Source organism: Frieseomelitta varia, unplaced genomic scaffold, assembly GCF_011392965.1.
Source record: "Frieseomelitta varia isolate USP_RPSP 00005682 unplaced genomic scaffold, Fvar_1.2 scaffold_545, whole genome shotgun sequence".
Lineage (NCBI taxonomy): Eukaryota > Metazoa > Arthropoda > Insecta > Hymenoptera > Apidae > Frieseomelitta > Frieseomelitta varia.
Genome location: NW_025110307.1, coordinates 429190 through 453164, shown reverse-complemented (window position 1 = coordinate 453164; position 23975 = coordinate 429190). Strand labels below are relative to the sequence as shown.

Below are 23975 nucleotides of genomic sequence, written 5' to 3'. Positions count from 1 at the left end.
ATATTTGAACTTTCCTATTACGTAATTTTTGCATTTATGTTACGTAATTTTTTAATTCTACGAGTATTAATTGGTACAACTATTTTTTGATGTGTTTACAGCAAACATTACGCGAGAAAATTAAACGTAGTAAAAGAAAGTTGCTTGAAAATAAGGAAATCAGACATGGTCTAATTGACTAATTAACGATGTTTCAAGATGCAAAAAAATTCTCTTAATAGAAACATACGTATAATTTATAAGATACTTTCCGCAAATAATTTAGGAAATTATAATTTACAATACTTCCACTTAAAAATTTAAAAATAACAATTTCTTCAAGTAGACATATAATTTAATAAATTTTTTATTAAATAAATAAAATTTGTATTTTATTTACATTATTAATTTTTTTTTATAGTACTAAAATTTATATTTAGAAATCAAAGTTACACTTATAATATTCTCAGGAAAATGTATGAGGTTTATATTGTTCAAAAAATAAAGGATGCTCAATTTTGAGCAGAAACGTATATTCCTACGCAATAAACATGTTAATCACGTCATTATACTCCAATAATATAAATCCCTAATTAATAAAAAAAAATCACTATAAATTTAATTTAATAAATTTTTTAATATTTAATTTAATAGCAAAGAATTGAAACTGTCTTAACGTTATTTTAAATTCTACATTTCCAATATCACAAAATCAGTTATACCTTGAATGCAGGAATAAAACACTTATCTTCTGTTTTGCTTCTAAACAGGAATTTTGCTTCTAAATTTACTCTCTTCTGTATACTCGTATCTTTCCGTGAGATAGTGTTGTTAGTTATAGTGTTGGAGCTCTTTGGAAAACAGAGGCATGCGTTCAACTTCCGTTTCTTTCATAGCTGGACTTGAAGCATTTTGAAAGTAAATTCTTCAGTTGTACTTACTCTGTTTCATTTAGGCAAAGTATCTCCGTCCAGTTCTCCGTGGCCAGTTCTGTATTAAAATATCTCGGGTAAATAACCTGTCCGTGATGAACTTATGTACGCGCAGCATTCTCTAAAACAGCATCAAAGTGACCGAGTAGTTGATTAATAATACGCACGCATATCAGTCTAATAATAATTTGTTTGAAGTTACTTACTTACTTATTTACTTAGTATCTCATGATCGTTAAATCAAAGATTAAAGTACATTAATCATAGTATATGGGCCATTGTGCAATAGTTCAACTAGTATTATTAATAGACTAAATATTTATATTAAAAATATATTAAAAATTTTATTATAGTAAATTAAATTATTATATTTAAATTAAAATCACATACAATGCAATGTAATAATGTAATACAATATAGCACAATAATTACCAGCAAATGCTGATTTATTTGTTTAATAGAAAGTATAACTACACTCAATTACATGTTACAGATACATATATAATAACTTATAATAAATTATGTATACACTTGAGAACGAGAAAAAATTAATTCGCAGAATTAAAATTTCATAGACATAATACGAAAATGTTATTTCCGCGTCGATATGCTCGCGTAGGTACATTCTCTGGCTCTTGTTTTATTAACTTTTCATATTTAATGTGCTAGAAGTACACAGTCGTGTAATTTATTTTGCACATTCTACAACGCTAGACAAGATTCAACGAGGGGAAAGAATAGTATTTTTTTCGAACCGTTAGATCAATCGAAGCGAAATTGAAATACCGAAGATAGTATGAGTAACTATCGCGGAGACGGTAATTTATGCTAAGCAGAACGGTTTCGACATTAATCAGAGCGTTACTAGTTAACCAAGTTTTTCTTTGTTTCTCTACCTTTATCTTTTCGTCTTCTTTTCTTTTTTCTTTTTTTTTTCAGCTTTCGCTTTAGTCTCCGCAACAGTGTTTAAATTTTTGCTCGTAATAAAATGGAACATTTTTCAACTCTTAGAGCATAGTAGGTGGAATATCTTTTAAATCACCTTGGAAAATTGAAATAATTCGAAATACAAAGTTATGTTATACTCATTTTATTTAGCGAATATTGATAAATAATTGGTTGATGATTGCAATTTCTACATAAATATTTTTAAATTTGTTCCAAACTTGATGAACATAATTCTGATAGTTGTCTCTCATTAGAGTATTAACGAAATTTCGAAATGTTTTATACAACACATTCCTAAAAATTACCTACGTATAAACGTTCAGATACTTTCACAGCAATTGTATCTCGTTCAAATACATTCCCATTCCCAAGCCAACTTCAGAAGTAATTTTTACAACCACAGAACGACATTAAACAAATTGCAGGAAACGAGAAACGTTGAATTCTGAAAGTGAAAACTCTATTTCAGTCGCGCGTCTAAGATTGAAAATTCATCTTTCCGAATGGTGAAAAGTTAGTATAGAGTGCAGGAGGAGTTTTTCTCTCGTTTTAACTCGCCTCAGCCTCGCTGGAAATGCATGATATGCTAATGGACGTCGTAGAACGAAACGCAACGCGCTTTTGTTGCTCGCCGGAAATCCTCCAGAGTCGAAACTTTCTGGCAACAGCAGTGGTTTCAGCAGTCTGCGCCGGAAAGGGCATTGGCAGCCCGAAGTTTCGACACTGGAGTGGGAATGACTTTTATACCTGCACCATCGAGCAATCGATCGGACACACCGCAGGCATTAATTGCTAATTATTCGCTACTCTCGGACGCGTACGCTGATTTTTCATTTGGATTGTTTCCGCGATTGTTCCGATCCCGCATTAAAACGATATCATCGTCCTCCTGGAAATTTAAAAGGAAAGATATTACGTATAGAATATTAATTTAATGCCTGTTTTAAATAAATTTTGCTTTTGGATCATTTCGATAGGAAATTGTTGTGGAACAGGTTCTCGAATGAGTAATTTTCCTTAATCGATGTATTTCTGTATAATTGTGAGAAATAACTCCACGGACTTGTTCAATATCTTTTTCGTTGCTTTTTCATCCGTCTGGATTCTACAATTGTGTAAAATTTAAAGAAATTGGATTATTCGTGATTTCTTTCAATTTCAAACGATTTCAAATTGGTACTCCGTATTAATAGTTTTGTTAGCATTTAGCGTGAATATCTGCGTTCAAGCATGACTGAAATCGATACTTAGCCGTGCACCGGATCTGCGATAATCGCAGGAACAGTGGCAGGAATTCTGACAAACGCGAAATACGAAATAGAACGGCAGAGTTGAATCAGCGATTCACGAATTCTTGCGAATCGATTTCAATGCTAGTAGAGGTTATTGACTTATGACGCGTTTAATGCGCCGCGAGGGTATTCACTCTCGACAGGAAGTGAAAATTGAGAGATATAAATTCACGAACTTGGCAGTAAAGTGACGGCCGGGGGAGGGAATCGTCGGCGTGGGGTCGAAAGGAGAATTGCTAGACGCCAAACGAAACGTAGTCAAGGGTCGAAAGAGCAGAAGAGTATTGATTGTTTGCTCCATTGCCAACTACTCTTCTAATATGAATTTTATGTATTTAAGGATCTTTTCTGTTTAATTCATTTTTTAGTCACATTGATTACTATCATAGACTGTTAGCAATTCAATTACAAGTTAAATTTTATCATTTTTTTGGAAAGATTGATTTGTTTCGGAAATTTTATTATCAATGTTTGGTGTAAGTATTAATTTAGTGTTTATTAATGTATGTTTAATTAAAATCTTGTTTTTTGTAAGTTGAAACTTGGAAAGGATCTGTTTCAGAAATGTTATAAATCATAATGTTTGATTAAAATCTTTTAAATTGTCTTTTACAAGTTAAGTTTTATAATTCTCGGAAGGATTGGTTTGTTTCAGGAGTTTGTTTTAGTAGTCATGATGTTTGACTAAAGTTTTTTAAAGAAGGTATTAAAGTTTTTCTTATAGAAGATATTATTCAAATCAGATTATTTTTTGAAGTCGATAGCAATTTTCTTCAAAATGAAATATGATGTAGCAAAATTAAAGAAAGAATTAGAATCATCATATAGTCTCGAATTTATTTAAAAGATATTATTCGTCATTCACAGATATGGTTGTAATAAGTATTAGTTTCGTAGTTTTTATGTAAAAATTAGATACTTGAGATAGATATGTGAAGATATTTTATTAAATTTATTTTGTTTTATTTTGTATTATATTTTATTTATGTTTAGTATTCTTTTAAATTAAAAGATTGCAGTGTTTATATTTTAATAAGGATACAGGAAGAAAACCGAGCACTAGAGAGAATTAAGATGTATTGTTAAATTTCTAAAATTATTACGAGAAAATTATGAGAAAAAGTTTCGTAACTTCCCGTAAAAATAGAAACGGAATAATCTGCAGAGAATGTTCCTTTTAATCCGACAAGCATGTACGTTTTCAACCAGCCAAAATTAGAAAACACGTCAACAAAAATTGAACAATTTAAAGATGACGTTTGGAAAAAGGAACAGAATAAATGTTAGAATGTAATAAATACTAAATTTATATCTATAAATAACGACAATTTTAATTTCTATGACATTATTACAAATGATTATTTACTACTTATATTAGTTACTAAAAATAATGCTATACACATATATATTACAAATAGTTTATAAATAATTTTATTAGTGTATTTTTATTTCGTTATAAAATTTAATACAGTAATGTTATTTTTCTTTACTGTACCTATTTGTAATAATTTTTATATATAATGATAAGATAATAGTAATAAGTTAAAATATAAAAAGTAAATATTAAACATTAATAGAACGAAAGAAAGTATCTTTTTTACAATACTATATTATGAACGATATATTGAATATCGATCTATTTTACAGTTATGAGAAGCAAAGTTTACATTGTATTCATACACACAATCAGTATAATACCATTCATATTGTGTACTAAATATAGATCATGCAAAATTCAAATATTAGCTTTTGAACTTTCTATTTGAACTAATAATGATTTCTTTATGATTTTTTATATTTATAGATATAGGAAAAACATGGGAACATAAATTTGATTATAGGTTTTTGCTTTTTTATACAATGAATACTACAAACCCTCTTATGTTAGATACCCTCTTACTCGTCATTTTCATCACATGGCACAGATATACCTGTAGTCTATTGATCGTAGAACCTTGTTTAATTTTTTATTGCATTCTTCACGTGTTAGTCAATGATGCGATCAAATAACGTAGACGATATTATAAAAAATAGGACAATTTAACTTACAGTTGTTTACAAAACTATATAGAAACCTATTTTATTAAATGTATTGTATCTATCATGTAAAATATTTTCATTACTACTGTAATAAGGGATGATTATCATGATTTTCTTGGTATTTCCATGAAAATATTTAGATGTTTGTAGAAAATTTTTGTGAGCATATTATTGTGTATTGTACAGAACATTTTGGAATTTCGCACTTGTATTAAATCTTGTAATTTCTATATACATTTTTAGACGATGATTAGAAATTTTACAAATATGATTATAACAATTTTACTACAATGTCAATGAAACGCTTAAAAATTCTGCTGCGATGAGGGTTCGAGCATTTTTGTGAGCCACTGTACGTGTATATGCAAAATTTGTTTATGATAAATAATCAAATGCTTTCACGTGGACGCGATCGAATCAGACATGACCCCTCACGTCCCCGAGACACTTAAACTTCCAAGGTTACCAAGGATTTGACAACTAACTAATTTTACCCGGGCAGACGAATAATTTTCATTCTTTTCGTTTGCCCGCCACCCCCACCCCTACGCCAGTTTGGCGCAATTCCCCGTGATATCGAACGAAACGCCGTATTCCGTTGCGCACATGCGTAGTTTCGTGGCATCGAAGAGTCGCGATGCTGTGCCGGCTAGCAAGAGGCTCATTCCAGAGATCGCTGAGCGACGCGACGGTTAACGTGGCGATCCTCGCAGTGACAGAAAACTTTATATACACCACGAACAAATTTTCGTACGGTCACGTGCTTGTTCTCCCACGTACACGTTCTCCGCCGATTTCCCGCCAAATGGCGATCTCGAATGTCATCGGTGTGAAACAATGCACACCGGGGGCGCCGCATTGCGCAAACGACAGTGGGGATTTAATGAATTATTTGAATCTGTGACGGGGCCGTGCGTTCGTGCCGCGGATCCATGTTTCGCGCTCGGTTTGACAGCCTCCTTCGTGACACCGATATATAACTTGTGATGGATCTACCCTTTCCTATCAACCAACCCCCGCTCTCACCCTCCTTTTTGTTTCGATCTGTGCTCTACATTCGCTGGCGCGACCGGCTTTTGTTCAACAGATAGATACTAGTAAACGTGAGGAACTCTCCCCGTAACTTGATGAAATAACGTTGATTATTTGTTTTCTGGTATATATATGTTATACACGGTAAACGCGAGTAATGATTTTCTGTAGTTTTCTTTGTTTTCTTTTTGATAAGCTCGTTTTTTATTTGAAATAATCAAGGACTGCCGAAGGTATGTTGTATATAGATACAATATATATTGTAATATTTCTGATTTTCTCGAACTTTGGAACAATAAATAATCAATTGTTGTATCGTAATCTTCTAAAAAGGGTGAAGTTTATGGATTGAATTAAAAAGGATTGTCAATTGTATATTTTATGCACGTGAAGTAGTACAATTAATCTAGATGTGAATTGTTTGTATATTATGTTACATATATTTATTGTTTATGTATTAAGTGGAACAGATTAAAAGAAATATCAACTGTAACCAATAGCAGATATTTAAATGATTATAGCTTAATATATTATTCAAATATGATTATAGATTAGTATTCAAATTAACAATTAATTATTTTTTTTAGAATCGATTATTAATAATAAATTAGTACTTAATAATTTAGTGAATAATTAAAAAAAATTTCATAATACGGGAAAAATATCATTCAAGTATAAATAACAATTATAAATTCATAAAGTAACAATTGAGGTAACATTTTTCAAATTAGCTATAACAATAATGAACCAATTGAAATAATAGTAAAGTTGTTAAATTTGTTGATTCAAATTATTCGCCATTAAATGCATCGCAAAAGATACAGAAGTTGCTTAGCCATTGATTAAAGACGAAGAAAAAGAATTTAAAATTAGCGTTAATAACGTCAGTGTATTTACGTAGCAAACAGTAACCAAGGACGAACCAGAAGAGACTCCGATGGCAGAAAGTTATAAGACTCTTCAAACCTATTGTCCACCTTTTAATCGAGATTTCTTAAATGAATAATTCAAAATTATTCTTTCGCGATAATATTTTGAAACATAGCGGATAATCAGAAAATTATGAAATTAATTATATTTCACAAATATATTACATATTATAATGTTTATCAATCTGTTCAAGTTCAAGTATTGAAATAATGCGTAAAAGTTGCAAAAATGTAATATTATGCGAAAACTAAAGAAAAAATAAAGAAAAACTCACATAAAAGTTTATATAAAACGTGTATTGTAAAATATATTTATAAAAGAAGTATTAAATAAATTCATTTCATACAATGTTTAAAAATATAAATTAATTACAAATGATTTGTTGCATAACATTGGCCATTAATAGGTTTATATCTGTTCATTTTACAGTATTGAAAATATTCTTCCAATATTAATACCACCATTACTATCCTTTTCATTTTTAATTCTTTTCATGAAATGTTGCGAAGAATGATTTTCAAAAAGAATCAAAGTTCTCCATGAAATTCTAAAAGCTAACAAGAATCAATGAAAACGTAGCACCGTCAGGAAACTTCATATTTGTGAAATTTCTTCAACGTCCGGAAATGAAAAAGGTTCTCTCTCGTACACGTCTGAGTATGAGATAATAGTCGCGTTTTAATTAAAGCATAGACATGTGCGGGAATACGGTCTGCAAAGGTGTTAGGTTCGTAGAACGTGGAATTCGTTCGAAAGACACTCACTTTCTCATTCATTGCAATCTATAGAGCCGTTAAGCGCGCAGACCTCTTGAAAAATCCCGATGGACGAGTAACTATTCTTAATTAACAAAGTTCATTTTATTTGTCAACGGTAGCACGTTCATTAAGTATAGAGTAATACAATATTTTCATTTAAGAATGTTTAAAGAATGTATCTATTTATAACGAACCTTTTTCTCTTCTAGAGAAACACTTGGATTATATTGTATTAAACGGCTGTAAAAGTTTGATCGATTTTACGTAAAGCACGCGTTTTTAAAATCTTTATTTATTTTTAAACGTCGTTTTATTTCTCAATTGATTGATAGATTAGTATTACAAAAAATTGCTGGTTCTTAGAATCTATAAATTGGTCCAATCTCAATAAAATGTTGAGCTATTTAATTTCATCCAATATTCGAGAGACGTGTCTCTATAATTATTGACATGTTCTTTCATTTATAACTTCAGAATGGTACTCGAGCGAAATATTTTCAGAATGAAAAAACGAATGAACAATTATTGACATATTCTTTTATTCATAGCTTCAAAATACTCTCGACAAATATTTTTGCAACTTTTTTTAAATGTGTATAGCGTGCAACATATGAACTTTCAAAACTTTCAATCAAAAAATAAAATAACCAAAAAGCCAGAATGTCTATCATTTTATTATTTCAGTTTTACAATTTCATATATTATATATCTGTAGTTTTTATGTGTTATAATGTTATTGTTTGTTAACGAATTTATAATAACTAACAATGGATATGTTAGTTATTATATTGAGCTAGTATCTATCTGTTTGACTCTCATTTAAAAAAAAAAAAAGAATTTTCATAGATAATACAGAAATCAATAGATTTTTTAAATTATTACTTAAAATTATTTTTTGATTATATTTTAGATTATAGATTTTTCCCAATCGTGATAGTATTTTGCTCTTCTACAGTTTACTGTTTTATATTACACAAAGTTGTAACTCTTTGAAAATCAATGACCTCTATATAGGCTAATCGTATGCATGTTTGATAAAGGTAGATATTTGCACGCAACACTTATGTAGAAAAACGTTGGCCTACAATTATAAATTGTAGTCACGAAATTTTACCTATAAAAATTGAGAACACAGGCAAAGGTTACATGTGAAAGGTCAGTTCAATGAATTCTCAATTTAAATGGCAGTAGGTAGCAAGCACTATAGTCAAGTATGTTTTTACAAATAAATTCGTTAATTCTAATAATTTCATTTGTATTTTAATTTAAATTACTGACAAAAAAAGAGTTATTAGATACGTAGAAATTTCCAATATTCGAACTTTTCTCGAGATGTGAATGTTACCTTGAACGGACATTTGGCCTCGGAATTCGAAAAAATTAAGCGAATTTGGCTCCAAAAATTGGTAATTTCCGAGATATTTTAATTACTAAAATTTCTTGAAAATATCCTTGCGAGGTCAAATGATCATATTTAAAAAAAAGAAAAGAAAGAAAAACTCAAGATAACATTCGTATCTCGAGTAAAAAGCAAAATAACGAAAAGTTATTAGCTCGTGTAAAATTTTTAATATCATTTTCACAACTTTTGCTTGCTAAGTTTTCTAAAGTCTGCACAAAGTGTTGTATAATAATCCGTCCCATAATACCGTCTTGAAAGTAATAAAAAAAAAAGTAAAAAAAGAAAACCGATGGGAAACAAGAGTTTGAACTATCGTGTAAAGTGGTTGGTCCAATGTAATGGCTTCGTCGGCGTCCGAAGTGTCGAGAGGTGCGAAGAAGCGAACGGTCTTAACCGGAAGACTTCGAGCGGACCTCGCGAGTGGAAGTGCGGAAGTTGAAGACGAAGCTGGTCTCGCTTCGGGTCGAAACGGCGAAGATGGTCGCGATTCTGGCTTGTCTTCCGAGTCTTCGACGCCAACAGTGGGATCGCCGATACCGAGGCAACGAAAAACCACGAGCAATCCGATTAATATCGCCACCTCTTCGGTGAAATCACGTTTCACGAGTCAGACCGGAAGGTAGCATAGAAACAGTGACTGGTTGTTTATTTATATGAAAGTTTTCATTTCAGTTGATTAATTACGATAATTGGTTGGGATTAATTATAGTTTAATATATTTTTAGGAAATTTTTAAATATAATTTAGTTAAAGTTGTTTTAGCAGAGAATAATTAGTATTTATCTACTGCTGCATTTCTTAAGTTATCTTTAACCGAATCGTATTTAACCTTCGACTGTTTTTTTAATTTAAAGTAATGTTCGATAATTTTTTTAATTGGAGAGAAATTACAAAGAATTGTATTTGACATATATGTATATTATTTTTCATATAATATTACACATATAAGTATAACTAACTGAGACATTTTCATGATTATCATTACTTTAAATATAAATATTATGCCAATACTGTATCGATACTTAAGTGTATGTTTAATAACATCATTTATTGTAGAAAAAAATATTTGTATACTTAATGAAAAATTGTCGATACTTTAAATTCTTATTCCTTCGTGAAAAAGAATCTTATAACAAATTTTAAGGGATATTGTAAAGAAAAGGCTTTAATCTTCGAGTTCTTTTTCCTACATCCATATCATTAAAATTCAACTACTAATCAATAAACAAACGATACGATTTAATTATTTATTTAACAAACGTATCATATCCTATTCACTTGGAATTTCAACTCTAAATTAGGCAATTAAAATATATTCCCTAACTTTTTATAAAAGGAAGATATAAGATATTATATTTGCTGAATAACAAAGCAACGCACGCTTCGAATTCTTCGCAGAAGAAGCAATACTAATTTTATTTGAACGTGAATAAAACTATATAAAAAAAGTCTGTAAAATCTGTAGGTATTAAATTTTAATCTTTTCATGTATGTATTCTTGTTCCAGAAACGATTGTGATAAAACGACAAAGGTATGGCGAAGTAGATCCGTGACTGATTCACCACGTTCCGTAGATAGTACACGTACTCGTCAATTTTCCAGTCCTTTAAGGATATCAAGAAATGTAAGTCACTTTTTTAATTAAATTTTTTAAATTTTAAATTGTTCGTGCGTTATGTAATGTATTCCTTTTCAAATGTAATATATCACATACACACAGCATATTTTCAATTTATTGGAAAAGTAAAATAAAAAAAAGAACCTTTTTCAGAAAATTAATCTGAAATAGAAAATTTAAAGCAGAAAATTATTTGTTAGAATATTGTCTTTATTTTATAATAATTTACATAATAATATAAATTTACATATTAATATAATTCATCAATATATATATATAATTTTAGTAACAATTTAGCACTATTTACTATCTTATATATATATATATATGTTTAACAACAAATTTTATTTATGGTTAATAACAAAAAATGAAAAGTATATGTAAATAAGTAAGTAATAAACTTTTGTAATATTTCATTTCAGATCCAGTCACCGAGTTTTGACTCTGGAGATGAAGGAAGTCTCCGACTTGATCGTGATACCTATCAACACATGTTTCAAGACATTGTTTCAATAAAAACGATGCTTCTGAAATTGAAACGAGTACTTCAAGAGGTATATTGAATAAGCATATTCAAGCAATCGACTTGTTTATGTCGTTTTGTTTTTTCTTAATAAAACACACTTTTTCATTTAAGTTATGCATATATATGTATGCTTTTATATTAACACGCATTTTTTCATTTTTTCATTATTCTCTCATCAACCATGATTTTATCTTCAAGTCAGAAGAGAACAGTTTGACGAGGGTACGTTGTTTTTTTTACTGCACACATTATTTTAATGTTTTTGTTTCTTTTATATTTCCTACATTGTTGTTATAATTTTTTTATATTCGTATATTCATATTGTTATAATTATTTTATATTCTTTATATATTATCCACGTACATATTTATTATTTTTACTGCAGTTTTATAATTATAAAATGTTGAATGTTGAAAGCGTACAATACGTTTTGCATTATGTTTACAGGCAGAAACTCTCAACCCATTCGATAATACTATGAAGGTTAGTTTAATTTTAAATAAATATTTATTTATATTTATTTGAGATTTTTTAGAACTGTAAATATTCTTATTAATATATATAAATCTCTTGAGAAATTTTATTTATGAAACGGTATTATTAATCGAATATAGTTTCAAAATAGTCATAAATAAAAGATACAGATATTAGTGAAATTAAAAGTGTATTGATTCTAATATTCAATAAACTAAAACAATTCTTCAAACTTAAAAGAGAAGAAGACTTAAAAAAAAATTCATTGAACTTAAAGACTTCTGAATTTCATTACTAGTCTTTTTAATTTAAAATTTAGAAAAATATAATTCTGTCCACTTCTACTCTCAGTCTCATCTGGAAACTTTAAAAATACAGAGGAAAAACTATTGAATCTTCTGATTAGCTTTTTTAGTAATCTATAACAATATTCTATTGAAAAATGTTTAATATCTGCTCTGTATCTTTCGTTACTATTGTGGACGATCGAGAATAGCGTTACTAATATAATACGCGGTGATGTAACATGCAAATTTTACAAATTTTAGAATGGTCTCTTCTGCAACGACAGTAGTACCGCGGATGTTAGTACATCTCCAGGTACTGGTGGCAGTAATATCGTCGATGAATTGGCTGATTTACGTAGGCAGGTTGTCTTTTTACAAGGCCAAGTAGAAGATAGAGATCGAACTATTCAAGTATTACAGGTAAGGAATTTAAATTTTAGAAATATCTTTTGTAAAACAGAAGAATGAAAGCAAGAAATTTTTTTAAATGCTCATGTTACTAAAAAAAAAAAAACATTATAATTAATTGTGAGTGATTAAATATTAGTTATTTTTTTATGAAAATTGATGAAATTTGGTACCACTTATAATAAAATAAAATTCAGATCTTTGTGAATATAATTGAAGAAGTAGAGCTGTAACAACTTATTTATACTTATTTTCGTATTTTGTATTAATCATGGAATTATATTAAATATTACAGTTCCAAATATCAAAACTTCAAGGACCTAATAGCGACGGCCAAACATGTGCTTTAACCAATAATCATAAAAACCTTTTTTCCTCAAATACCTGCAATGCTGCTACGCAAACAGAAAAGGTACGTTTATAGTTCACTATCTTCGATAAGATATTATTTATAGTAAATCTAGTGTTACAATGTTATCGTGTAATTGCAACTCACCAATTTTTACATTCCTCGATCTTCTCTGATCCGGAGGGCAAACGAGTATAAGCCAAATTCCATTCAAATAATATAAATTATCTTTAAAAAAAAAGAGTAATGTATATTTTAAGTACAATCGGATGAGACACATCTCATTCAATTTTCACAAATCAAAATCTACCAAATTCTACATCACGCTTTAAATGTAAATATTATAAATGCTTTTCTGCAAACTAATAATTCCCATTTGCCCGTCATCAAAAAGTTATACACGAAATATTTCAAGTATAATCGAAGAATCAATATTAGTTTTTGCTTCATGTGTCAAAAGCACACATAGCAACGTTTTCTCGTCAAAAATGGCACAAATGGCAGTTTCCTGATGCAAAACAATTTTTATTGTGCACATTAGCTGAACGTTTTATAGTATTTGTAATATTACATATACGTAATTTATAGTTCACGTTAGTTATAAATTGTTTTTTTAGTAAAAGTCCGGTATAATTTCTTTTAAGTTGCATACACTTCATTTAACATTATTCACAGCAGTATTCATAGAAAATCGTGTTATTTATTTGCTAAAAGTTAAAATTTATACTTGGATAATGACAATTTTATTTTGTATTAATACTAGGAGATTCCAAAGGTTTATTATAGTGTTCGTTATAGAGTTAGTATACAATTTTGCATACAAATGTAATTCTAGTAATTCTTATAATACACAATTCAATATTGAAATTTTGCATTTAATTATGCAAAAGGTTGTCAGTCTGTTCCAAGAATCATTTACTCTATTTTCCAAACTTTCGAAAAAAGTTTTTTAGCAAAATTATAAAATATACATTTCATATCTAAGATGTCTCACATATTATATCAAAATCGATTGAGATGTTTTATCACATCTTATGGTATCTCTCATCTTACATCATTTTACATAATACTGTATATAATATAATAATCTTTCCCAAACTAATTTTTTCCTATTTTACGATAAATAACGGTTCACAATAAGTCTACAAATGAATTTTTATGTTAGAGTTTGTTAGAGCTAGATCCATATAAAATTTATATCTGATAAAATAAAAATATATCTATAAAAATGAAAATAAATTATGGATGATAAATAATTTAAAAATAATCGACAAATATAACCATAAGGTCATAACTAGTATCCGAGTAATTAAAATCGAGTAACTAAAAAATTATGTAAATAACACAAAAATATGTGCACACGTATTAAAGCGTAGTAAATCTTAAAATTTCTCCCTTACGAAATATGAAAAATATGATTTATCACTGTTTCCTTTTTTGTAATTTTCAAGTGAAATACAATTGAGTTATTTGTCTGGAATTCTATGATTGATTTCTGATGAAGGTAATTTCACTTCTTAATTCTAAATACATAGCCATGTTGCTATCGTGGGAACGAAAGGATTAATGTCTTCACACGTACATACAAGTTTCCATTTTCAATTTGCTACGAGCATCTGTTTCAAATTCATATATACGTCGTGAAATTGTTAATTGAATAAATCCAAATATTTTAAACCACATCATACCACATTATAGATAATATTACATATTTATATTATTATTATTGTTCTTTTTTTATTATTACATTTTTCAAAATAACATTAACATTACAAATATTATCATATACAATATATTTATAGTTTTTTCAATTATCAATACTAATTTAAAAAAAAATACTATTTACCTTACTATTTGTTATATTGTTTATTGTTATATTATTTATTTATTTATTATTTGTTTGACTGTGGATACAGACACGTCCAGTGTCAGCAGGACCATCACTTCTGCAAACACTCCCACAGGAAGATGTTATGGGATCTCTAGTTAGGTGAGATTTTTTTTTCTTCCTCTTTTAGTTGGAAAATCTATTTTATCTTTGAAGAAAATTAATACATCGGGAAAACCTTAGGGAATATCTTCAAAGTGTGTTTCTTACGATGAATAAGAGAAGATTAAATAAAATAAAATAAAATACGAAGTACAATTACAAAAATGGTTTATAGTAATTGCAGTATTTGTAGTAATGTGATGTAGCAATAGTTGTAATATAGTAATATAATGATAATTATAGTAATTTTTGTTGCTGGTACAAAACAACTTTGTAATATATCCTAAGGATTTTTCCGATGTTTCTTCATTTGGAATACACTAATTAGATAATACAATATTAAATTAAGATCGAGATAGTATTAAAAGTAAATTTATAAAAATATAGGATAGTAAGTTATCTCTTACTACCACATAAATATTTATGTAAGAGATATATTTCAAATGCCATGTTAAGTTAAGAAATTTAATAAACATGATAAGTAATAAAACCGAGTTTCTTTTGATAATAATTAATTACAAGTTGTGTAATTTTGCAATATTTTACAATACTGTGAAATTACTAAATATTTTGAATGACATAATTCATACGTTATACATCTTTTTCATTTAAAATATAAAAATATAATATATAGAATAACATAGCAAGTGAGAGAAATCACATTGACATGAAACACAACAATTATGGTACAACTAGGAGTATGGTGTTTAAAATGCGAAATAAAATATTTTTGTTCAAGACTTCACTATCGTGATTATTAATTTAGACAGGAAGAAAAGGAATGAGAAAAGATAGAAATGAACTATGATCAACTATGATCTTACAATATTAATACATTAAAGACACTAATGTTAGTCATTTTTTAATCATTTAAATACATAAATTTCAGCAACAAGCTTCGTCAATATGTATACAAATACATAAATTTGTATACATATTAATATTTCGCTTATTTTTGTACAAAGAAAACATTCTAATCCTACTTGTACCACAAAGAATACATCCACAATTATAAACGTTACACAGAGAGAAATTAGGTATACATACGTGCCTAAATTTACAGCGTTTGCAAATATCATAAGTATATTTTTTCATATGTGACGTCACGAAATTTGTCATAAATAACGTGTTGTTCTTGCTGCTCTGGTCATTACCCTTCTCCGATGATTCCATGTGAGACAGCTTCAGGATCGGGAAGGTAGAGTCGGTCAGTTTCTGTGACTTAATATTGGGATACTTGCTCCTTTCTGCATTAAACGCCCTTATATTCGTGCATCTTTTCTACATTAGGGTCACTTGTTTGATCATTCGGTTCTAACACTTCTCTATTACTTTTGCATGCGAAAATGATAGATAGAATCTTCTGCTTTTACTTTCGTTTCATGCTGCTCTATTTCGATTCGTTTCAAATACCTACGACTGTAAACTAACATAAACCCGTGCCCGATATATTAAATATATTTTCTTGTATTAGGGTTTGTGACCGAATCTTCTTCTTGTTTTTAGTATCAACAGTACATAATACTTGGTAATAGTGAATAATAATTTCATAAAATAATTAGAGAAAGATTCGAATCTTTTCAGAATCAGAAAAGATTGAGTTAAAATAAAACTAACATAATAATAAATAGAAATTAACTTGAATAAAATGTAGCTTTTGTACATATGTAACATCAGAAATACATGTTATATTTACTTACAAATTTTTAGTAACAAATATCAGGAGGAAATATATTTTTTTACAATATATATGTATAAAAGAAAAAAATATGTAACATTTACGCATTTCATCTTGATAGAGAAAGAAAATAATAATCTCTGAGATATTTTATAATCTTTAAATATTAAATAGACGTTGATTTGAAGATTTTTATTCGCATTAATAATCAGAATGAACGTATACTAAAAATCTGATTCGATTGCAAGCCCTTTACGAATTCAAAGTTTCGAAGTGCATACGTTAACTAATCAATTTTCATGTTTCAACAGTCCGGAATGCAACGTTAATGGTACATCGTATAAAACGTGTAATTTGCTTTCAAAGTGTCTCTGTAACGTTATTCTAACTTTCATGGCATACTAATTTTCCTAGCATGTAGTGCAAATAGATAAATATACGATCAGTTGAAAATTACGATCACGACTGTTCATTTATCTTGAAAACGTTCTTTTGAGATTATAATAGATTCACAATTAATAATGTTTCATGCTGCATTTGATAGTTGTGTGGGGTAAGTTTCGTTTTTTTATAACATTGTCGTGTTAACTTGTTGAATAAAAATTATTAAAAAAGTAAATCGCTTTCAAAAGCTTGCTTTTAAACTTTTAAAAAATATTGAACTTTTTTAGAAATTTTATTATGAGATTGGTTTGCTGCACAAGTTCTTGTACATTTTTATTATAAAATCAAAAGTTAGATTAATGTTATAGTGATGTATAGTATTACGAGTAACAGTAGTATTTATATTAATAAATTGCATTTTGTGTAGTTTTTTTTAATTAGTTGTATTTTTATTGAATTAATCGAAATACATACTATAATTTCAAACTTATAATTTCATATAAAAACTTCTCGTGATAATTCTTTCAAGTATTATATTTGACTGGCTTCTAAAGCTGTTCATAAGAATTTTTTGCAACAAATTAACACGAAGCAGAAATTGAAACATTTTAACAAAGATATTTTGCTAAAATTAATCCTTTCTATGTGCAGATGGAGTGACTCTTGGGATCGACACCGTCCTTCATTGCTCGGAGAGCTTAATGATAACAGAAGCCCACGTAAGTCGACCGATCGCATACCGCGTACAATAAAATCTCGTCTTGAGGATACTTTGCATCGTCAAACCGGCAATACGGATAAATTGCCGTCAGAAAGCCCTTCGAACAAGAGTACCGTGAAATCGAAGGACACCAAGTCCACCGAATCGAATGACAAGGAGCAGCATGAGGTAAAGAGGGAAGAGAATTTCGTGAAATCGTGTATTCCAACGGCCAGAAAATTTGCGACGACTTCGATACCACGGTCAGCGAGGACCGTTACTTCAATAGGTCGACCGCACAATACGTAACTATTTTATTTCAGAAAAAAAAGAAGACAGAAAGAAGTCTCATTGAATTTTAGTTCACATTCGCATCGTTGCGAATAGTCTGCTCAGATTAGCTTATTAGTTTTATTTTTTACATTAAAAAAGAATTGAAATTGTTATTGCGAGTGTGTAGCATGCAAGTTGCTGTTACGTGATAACTAGACTGCGAATTTTCATGCAAATCCATATTTTTCTAAAACAGGTTTGGGCTTTAAAATAAAGAGTAACAAATATTTTACTGAAGTATTTCAGAAGCATCGTTTCTACTAATTTATTGTTTTTCTTTTAGAGATAATATTGAGAAAAATAATTGTACCTTGTGTCCAAGTCAAACACAAGTTCAATAGAATCCTGTATGTATTCGGACTCCATTCGTTAGAATGAGATTTTAGTTGTTGCTCAATTAATTGAACGTTGTTGATTTTCTTACTAGACGAAAAATGATATGTAACGAGAAAAATTGGTGAAATCTTATTAATTATTATTTGCTTCTTCTTGACAAGTCCAGATAAATGAAGTTCTGAAATTAAATCATTTTAAATAATCTTTTATTCCAGTTAATTTATTGAAATAAAATAACCGGACCTGCGTGTGTTCATGCAATTTTATATTTTTGTGAACACAGTTAAAGAAATAGAAATTTGTTTCATCTACTAAATATCACGATAGGTGCTCGTCTTCGAATATATGACACATACGGTATCTGGAACCATTTTTTTTAATTTCCTAAAAATGCAGAAATGTTCACAATCTAAAAGAAGCAAATAATCCCAGCATAAAATAAAGTTTGCACAATATTGTAGAATTAGAAATATGTACTATTTGAAAAATTATTTTATTTGACAACCAAATGAAATAGTTCCGAAACATCATTTGCCTTTTCAAGTAAACTAATGCAACATTATTTCAAAATAATATCGAATCAAATGAGCTGACTTATATTTTTTTAACAATTATTTTTTTAATATTTTAAATAATGCCCAAGTCTGTTCTAGATAGAATTTAAAAAAAATTGAATTTAGGAGTTGTATTTCACATGCTAAATATTACAATAAGTATTATATCTTGAATATCAAGAAAATATTTGCGTATTACTTTAAATTTTTCTTGAGTGCATAAAAATTCGCAGTCTTGCGATAACGGCATTTAATTTAGCTATTTAATTTTCATTTCGATATTGAAAAGGATATTTCAATTATTTTTCGTAAGATTTTTCGTTCCAATTTCACGAATATAATGAAAATGAAAACATTCTTAAGATTTGCTATACGTAAATTGCAAAAATAATGTACAAATTATACGTTGAGAGTTAAGGGCAATTCATAAGTTCCTATCATTTAAAGTTTCAGTATCATTATGTTTCATTTGGTTTTCTTATATCGCGTATAGAAACTACCACTGTGGTCTTTCGATACGATCACTGAATTGTACACATTCATTTGTAAATTATTAATTAAGTTCTCTATGACGCAGTTTAGAGGTGTACATTCATCATGTGGATGTACAGTTTTAATTTTCATTTACTTACAAGCAATGTTTGTGATATTGTAAAAAGTGTCCGTTTATCTTGTTGCGTATACTCTCGTCATGTGAACATTAATCGGACTTCTCTTAAGTGTAAAAATTACAATACATATTTATCGATATTCATGATAATCGACAATAGTTGTCTATAATGGCTTTGATCGTTGAAAAAATCTATAAATTTTGCAGCTTCTGTTCTCTTCAGTTTGATATCTTCGAAATTGATATTCAAAGTACACTTAAAATGCAGTAAATACATGCAAACTATATACTCTATATCTTGTGAAATTATTATGATTACACTACGTGTACACTACGTATGGTGTATGTTAAAGCATTGTACATATATGTGATTATGCGATATGTATTGTTACGTTGTGGCTTCTCAGTGCAGTTAGGGATATCAGAAACGGTGAAGATTCTTCACAAGAAAAGTTGTTTAGACATTCATACAAATACAGGGCTTCAAAGTAGCAGAGATAAAACTCAAGAACTCGATTTTAATACGCGTATATTCTGATCAGGATTGCAACCATGCTTAACCCTTAGGTTTTAATTTCAATTTAATGTAGTTCATGTCTAATTTATATTGAATTGGTGAATAGAAGTAAATGTTCTTTTCTAATGTCATGTGAATTTTTAGTTTCAATTATTTAATTGTGTTCATAAAAATATAAAATTATATAGAGTTTGTAGTTTAAAAATGAAATAATAGAAGATTATGTAAATTTCCAAGCATTAGTAAAAATTATATCAATGTAAGGTAAGAAAAAAATAAAATAACATAAGTTTAAAATTAATACAATGATTTGCTTAATGAATAATTTAGTTAATGAATTATTATACTTGATGATCATGGTAGTTTTTGGTGGTCTTTAGTGTGCGTCTGTGACAATAGGTTTGACTCGAACCATCGATCTGCTCTTGATTCACTTGCGCTCTGCTCTCGATTTGATCAGATATTTCATTTTTTTAAAATTATATATGTAAATGTATAACAATTAACACTGTAACAATTAACTCAGCTCGATCATGGCTATGATTTTAAAATTTTAACGTGATCAATGCAGAGCATTTTTGCAATTTTCTCAAAAAATGGACTTACACTACTTTTAAGATAAACGTTTATTAGCTTGAAGAAAAGGTTCATAAAGAAATAACATCTTTAAATTGAATGGTAATGGACTATTATTATAAATGCATTGCAAGTTTAAGCTATATCCTAAAGAATATTTTGTCATCTGTTAAAATTGAATTATGAAACATACAAAACATACGTTTGTGTTTCACATAAATTATTCTATTTGTATGAAGTCTTTTGAATTTTTGGATTCCCTGAGGATCAACGTTAACGCAACATTTCATCTGCAATTCTTCTCAGTGAATTTATACTATCGAATTCTATTTTTTAATATTAGGATTTCGAAAGAATTCTGTTACATGTTATATGTATTGTATTTGTAATATTGTGGTAAATTAGTAGTAGCCACACGAAACAATACATTACGTAAAGTGTATCTATCACAGTATATGTAATTGCATTACGGAGTAATATTGTAGTGTAATATTTCTAAAGTGTACATTATATTCTTTTACAATTATTGTATTTAGAGTAGAAACGCAAGATAAAGGATCTGTCATTGTAAAAACTTATGTTCTACAGACATAAGAGCTTCGTTTTTAAATATAGCAAACATTAATCTTCATTTCAAAATTTACGAAATTTAATCTCACTATGTTATTTTTTATTCAATGTACAAATATTAGATGCTATGTATATGATAGCTTTTAATCAAGCCTGATTTCAACAGTAAACCATTACTCTTAGAATCAGGAAGATTTTGTAAATTTTTTTTTTATGCATAACTTATTCCATAGCTGATTTGTAAGATTATATTTGGTGCTATTAAATTTTTTTTAATTTATGTATTTAGAGTCTCCTGATTCATTGGACAAAAATTTATAATAGTGAAAAAAATCATTTTTTTGAGTAAATTAAGAAACAGAAAAGATTAAGACAATATAAATGTATAAAAGATCGGTAAACATATTAGTTTCTTATATTCTGCTTCATAATTAATTAATTAATGTTTTGGTGGCAAATATACTCTTTCATTAAAAACAAGGAATTTATCTTCAAAATTATTTAATATCAGGGGATGCTAAATATTTCATGTATACATTGTACATTTTTTTTTATTCATACTTTAATTTGTAAAATGATATAATAAAAAGAAATTAAGAGCATAAAACAACTTTTTATACAAACACTATTGAATTTAATATATCTCTATACCTTCATAATAAAAAACAGGAAATCATATGTATAAAAACATATTCCAGTAAACAGAATATTTTTAAAGCTACAGACTGACTATTACAAAATAATGCTATTTCTAAAATAATAAAAAATGTTTTCGTACTAATCTATCTATCAGAAGGATTTAACAAAATTTTTTTATTAAATATGTTTGATCTAATAATAAAGATAATTTAATTGAAAATTACGTTTAAAATTTTAAAATAAAATTATTTACTGATTTGAAAAGTAAAACTTTTGTTAATAAAAGTATACAATTTATGCTCCTTTTTATCATTCATTATTTTTCTCATCTTTAATATATATCAGTAATATTACTAATCAATGAAGTAATTTTTATAAATCTGCATATTTTATGTTTTATTTTTATCATTTCCATTTCCTTTATTAATCATTTAGTAAATTTTCAATTCTTCCTTTTATCTTTAACTGTATTATGTAATATCCTATGTGAAGGTAAACACAATTAGGTTTTTATAAAATCTGAGAAATTTCTACTTATTTTTACTGGCGTATCACAAACTTTTATGTAACCTTATTTCATAAATTAACATAAACACATCCAACATAATATTTTTTAATTCATTGCACATATGCTTTTAGTACATTAATCTATGCATTTATCAATTGGAAATATTCCTAAAATATAGTATACTTACGTATACTTAACAAAATAAATTATAGTATATATATATATAGTATATATATTTATAGTATACTTAACAAAATAAATTATTAACGATTTAGGCTAATAACAACTATGTAATAATAATATATTATAGTTATCAATTTGTAGTATATTTTTATTTACATTCCCTTATATTTTGAGAATATTTTTAAAAGAGAAATATCTTTTTAGTAAAATGTACTTTTGTGCATTGAATTCAATAGAAGTTTAGAGTTAGTTTTGGTCTATTGTAATTATTGCTTATAAAGGATATTAAAATTTATAAAATTGATAGAACAATTTTGCTATGAATAAAATAAATTTTTTTGTATTCAACAAACTAAGTGTGATTAGATTGCAGCAGATCGTAGATAGAATAGACATAAATTTCTTTAAGCAGTGATTTAAATGAAATTAATGAGAAGATATATTATAAATGCTGCTGTATTGTATTTAGAAATGTAAAATTTAATTATAAGCATTTTTGAATATTTAATATTAAACACATGGTACGCACAAGTCCACCATGTAAATCTTAATAAAGTGTAAGTAACATTTCAGTCTTATCTAATACTACAAACGCAATGAAACATATTAAAACTCGTTTAGACATAAAATAGCAATCAAGTGAATCACCATAAATGATTCTTTCTATAAAAAAAAATTAGTTTCTCATCTATTATAATTACAATCATTTCTCGTAATCCCCTAGCAAAACAACCGCACGAATATATCGCACTCTGTTGCTATTCTTGTCTACCGCGCATATATGTCTGTCCTTGTCTCAAGCTAGTGTCCTCCTTGTCTAATGACGCTAGATAAAGAAAGCAACAGTGTGCGACAAGGACATCCTTTGATCTATTGAAAAAAAATTCAACTTTTTACACACACGTTTTTCGAGGACAAAACATAGAAAGAAAGCTGGGAGCCTAATTTTAAGGAGGCACATAAAACAGTTCGTAAATTATTCCTCTTAATTAAGTTTTTGTCGTAATTAGTGCGAACTGTCACAAAATGGACATGGTGGCGCCATCTAGCGGTAACTCAGTGGTACTAATTATTTATAAAAATACTTATTTCTGCCTTTTACGGGTCAAATGAGGTGTGAAAAGAAAGCTAAGGGTCTAATTAGGGTAATACAATCACAAAAGTTCACAATTCATTTCGCTAAATTAGATTTTTTCGCAAATGAAGATTTCTCTGTTTTACGGGGAAAGAAAGAAACACTAGCGCCGCGTTGTGGCACACCGGTGGAACTAAACGCTCTATAACCATAAAAGGAGAATAATTAATTTTAATTTTTTACGCCACAAATTTGCACTACATGGGCATATATTTCAAAGATAATGCTATCAATTACGTTCGCAAATAAATTTGAAACAAATATTCACTATAGTTTCCGAGAAATT

General features: G+C 28.2%; 1 protein-coding gene across 10 annotated transcripts in view; it reads left to right on the top strand.

The window, feature by feature from the left end:
* Positions 1–19670, top strand: part of LOC122533692 — a 62256-nt gene extending 42586 nt beyond the window's left edge. For 4 of the 10 annotated variants that reach the window (XM_043663641.1, XM_043663640.1, XM_043663645.1 and 1 more), the window contains 9 exons: positions 10821–10938; positions 11355–11486; positions 11657–11680; positions 11906–11941; positions 12481–12639; positions 12923–13039; positions 14893–14966; positions 17189–17197; positions 17680–19670. In XM_043663641.1, the coding sequence (XP_043519576.1) occupies positions 10821–10938; positions 11355–11486; positions 11657–11680; positions 11906–11941; positions 12481–12639; positions 12923–13039; positions 14893–14966; positions 17189–17197; positions 17680–18037 (1027 nt within the window). In that variant the 3' untranslated portion in view covers positions 18038–19670. Of the gene's footprint in view, positions 1–10820; positions 10939–11354; positions 11487–11656; positions 11681–11905; positions 11942–12480; positions 12640–12922; positions 13040–14892; positions 14967–16112; positions 16591–17188; positions 17198–17679 lie in introns of those variants that run through there. The other 6 variants (XM_043663648.1, XM_043663647.1, XM_043663644.1 and 3 more) reach the window with 6 other exon arrangements.
* The last annotated feature ends 4305 nt before the right edge of the window (positions 19671–23975 follow it).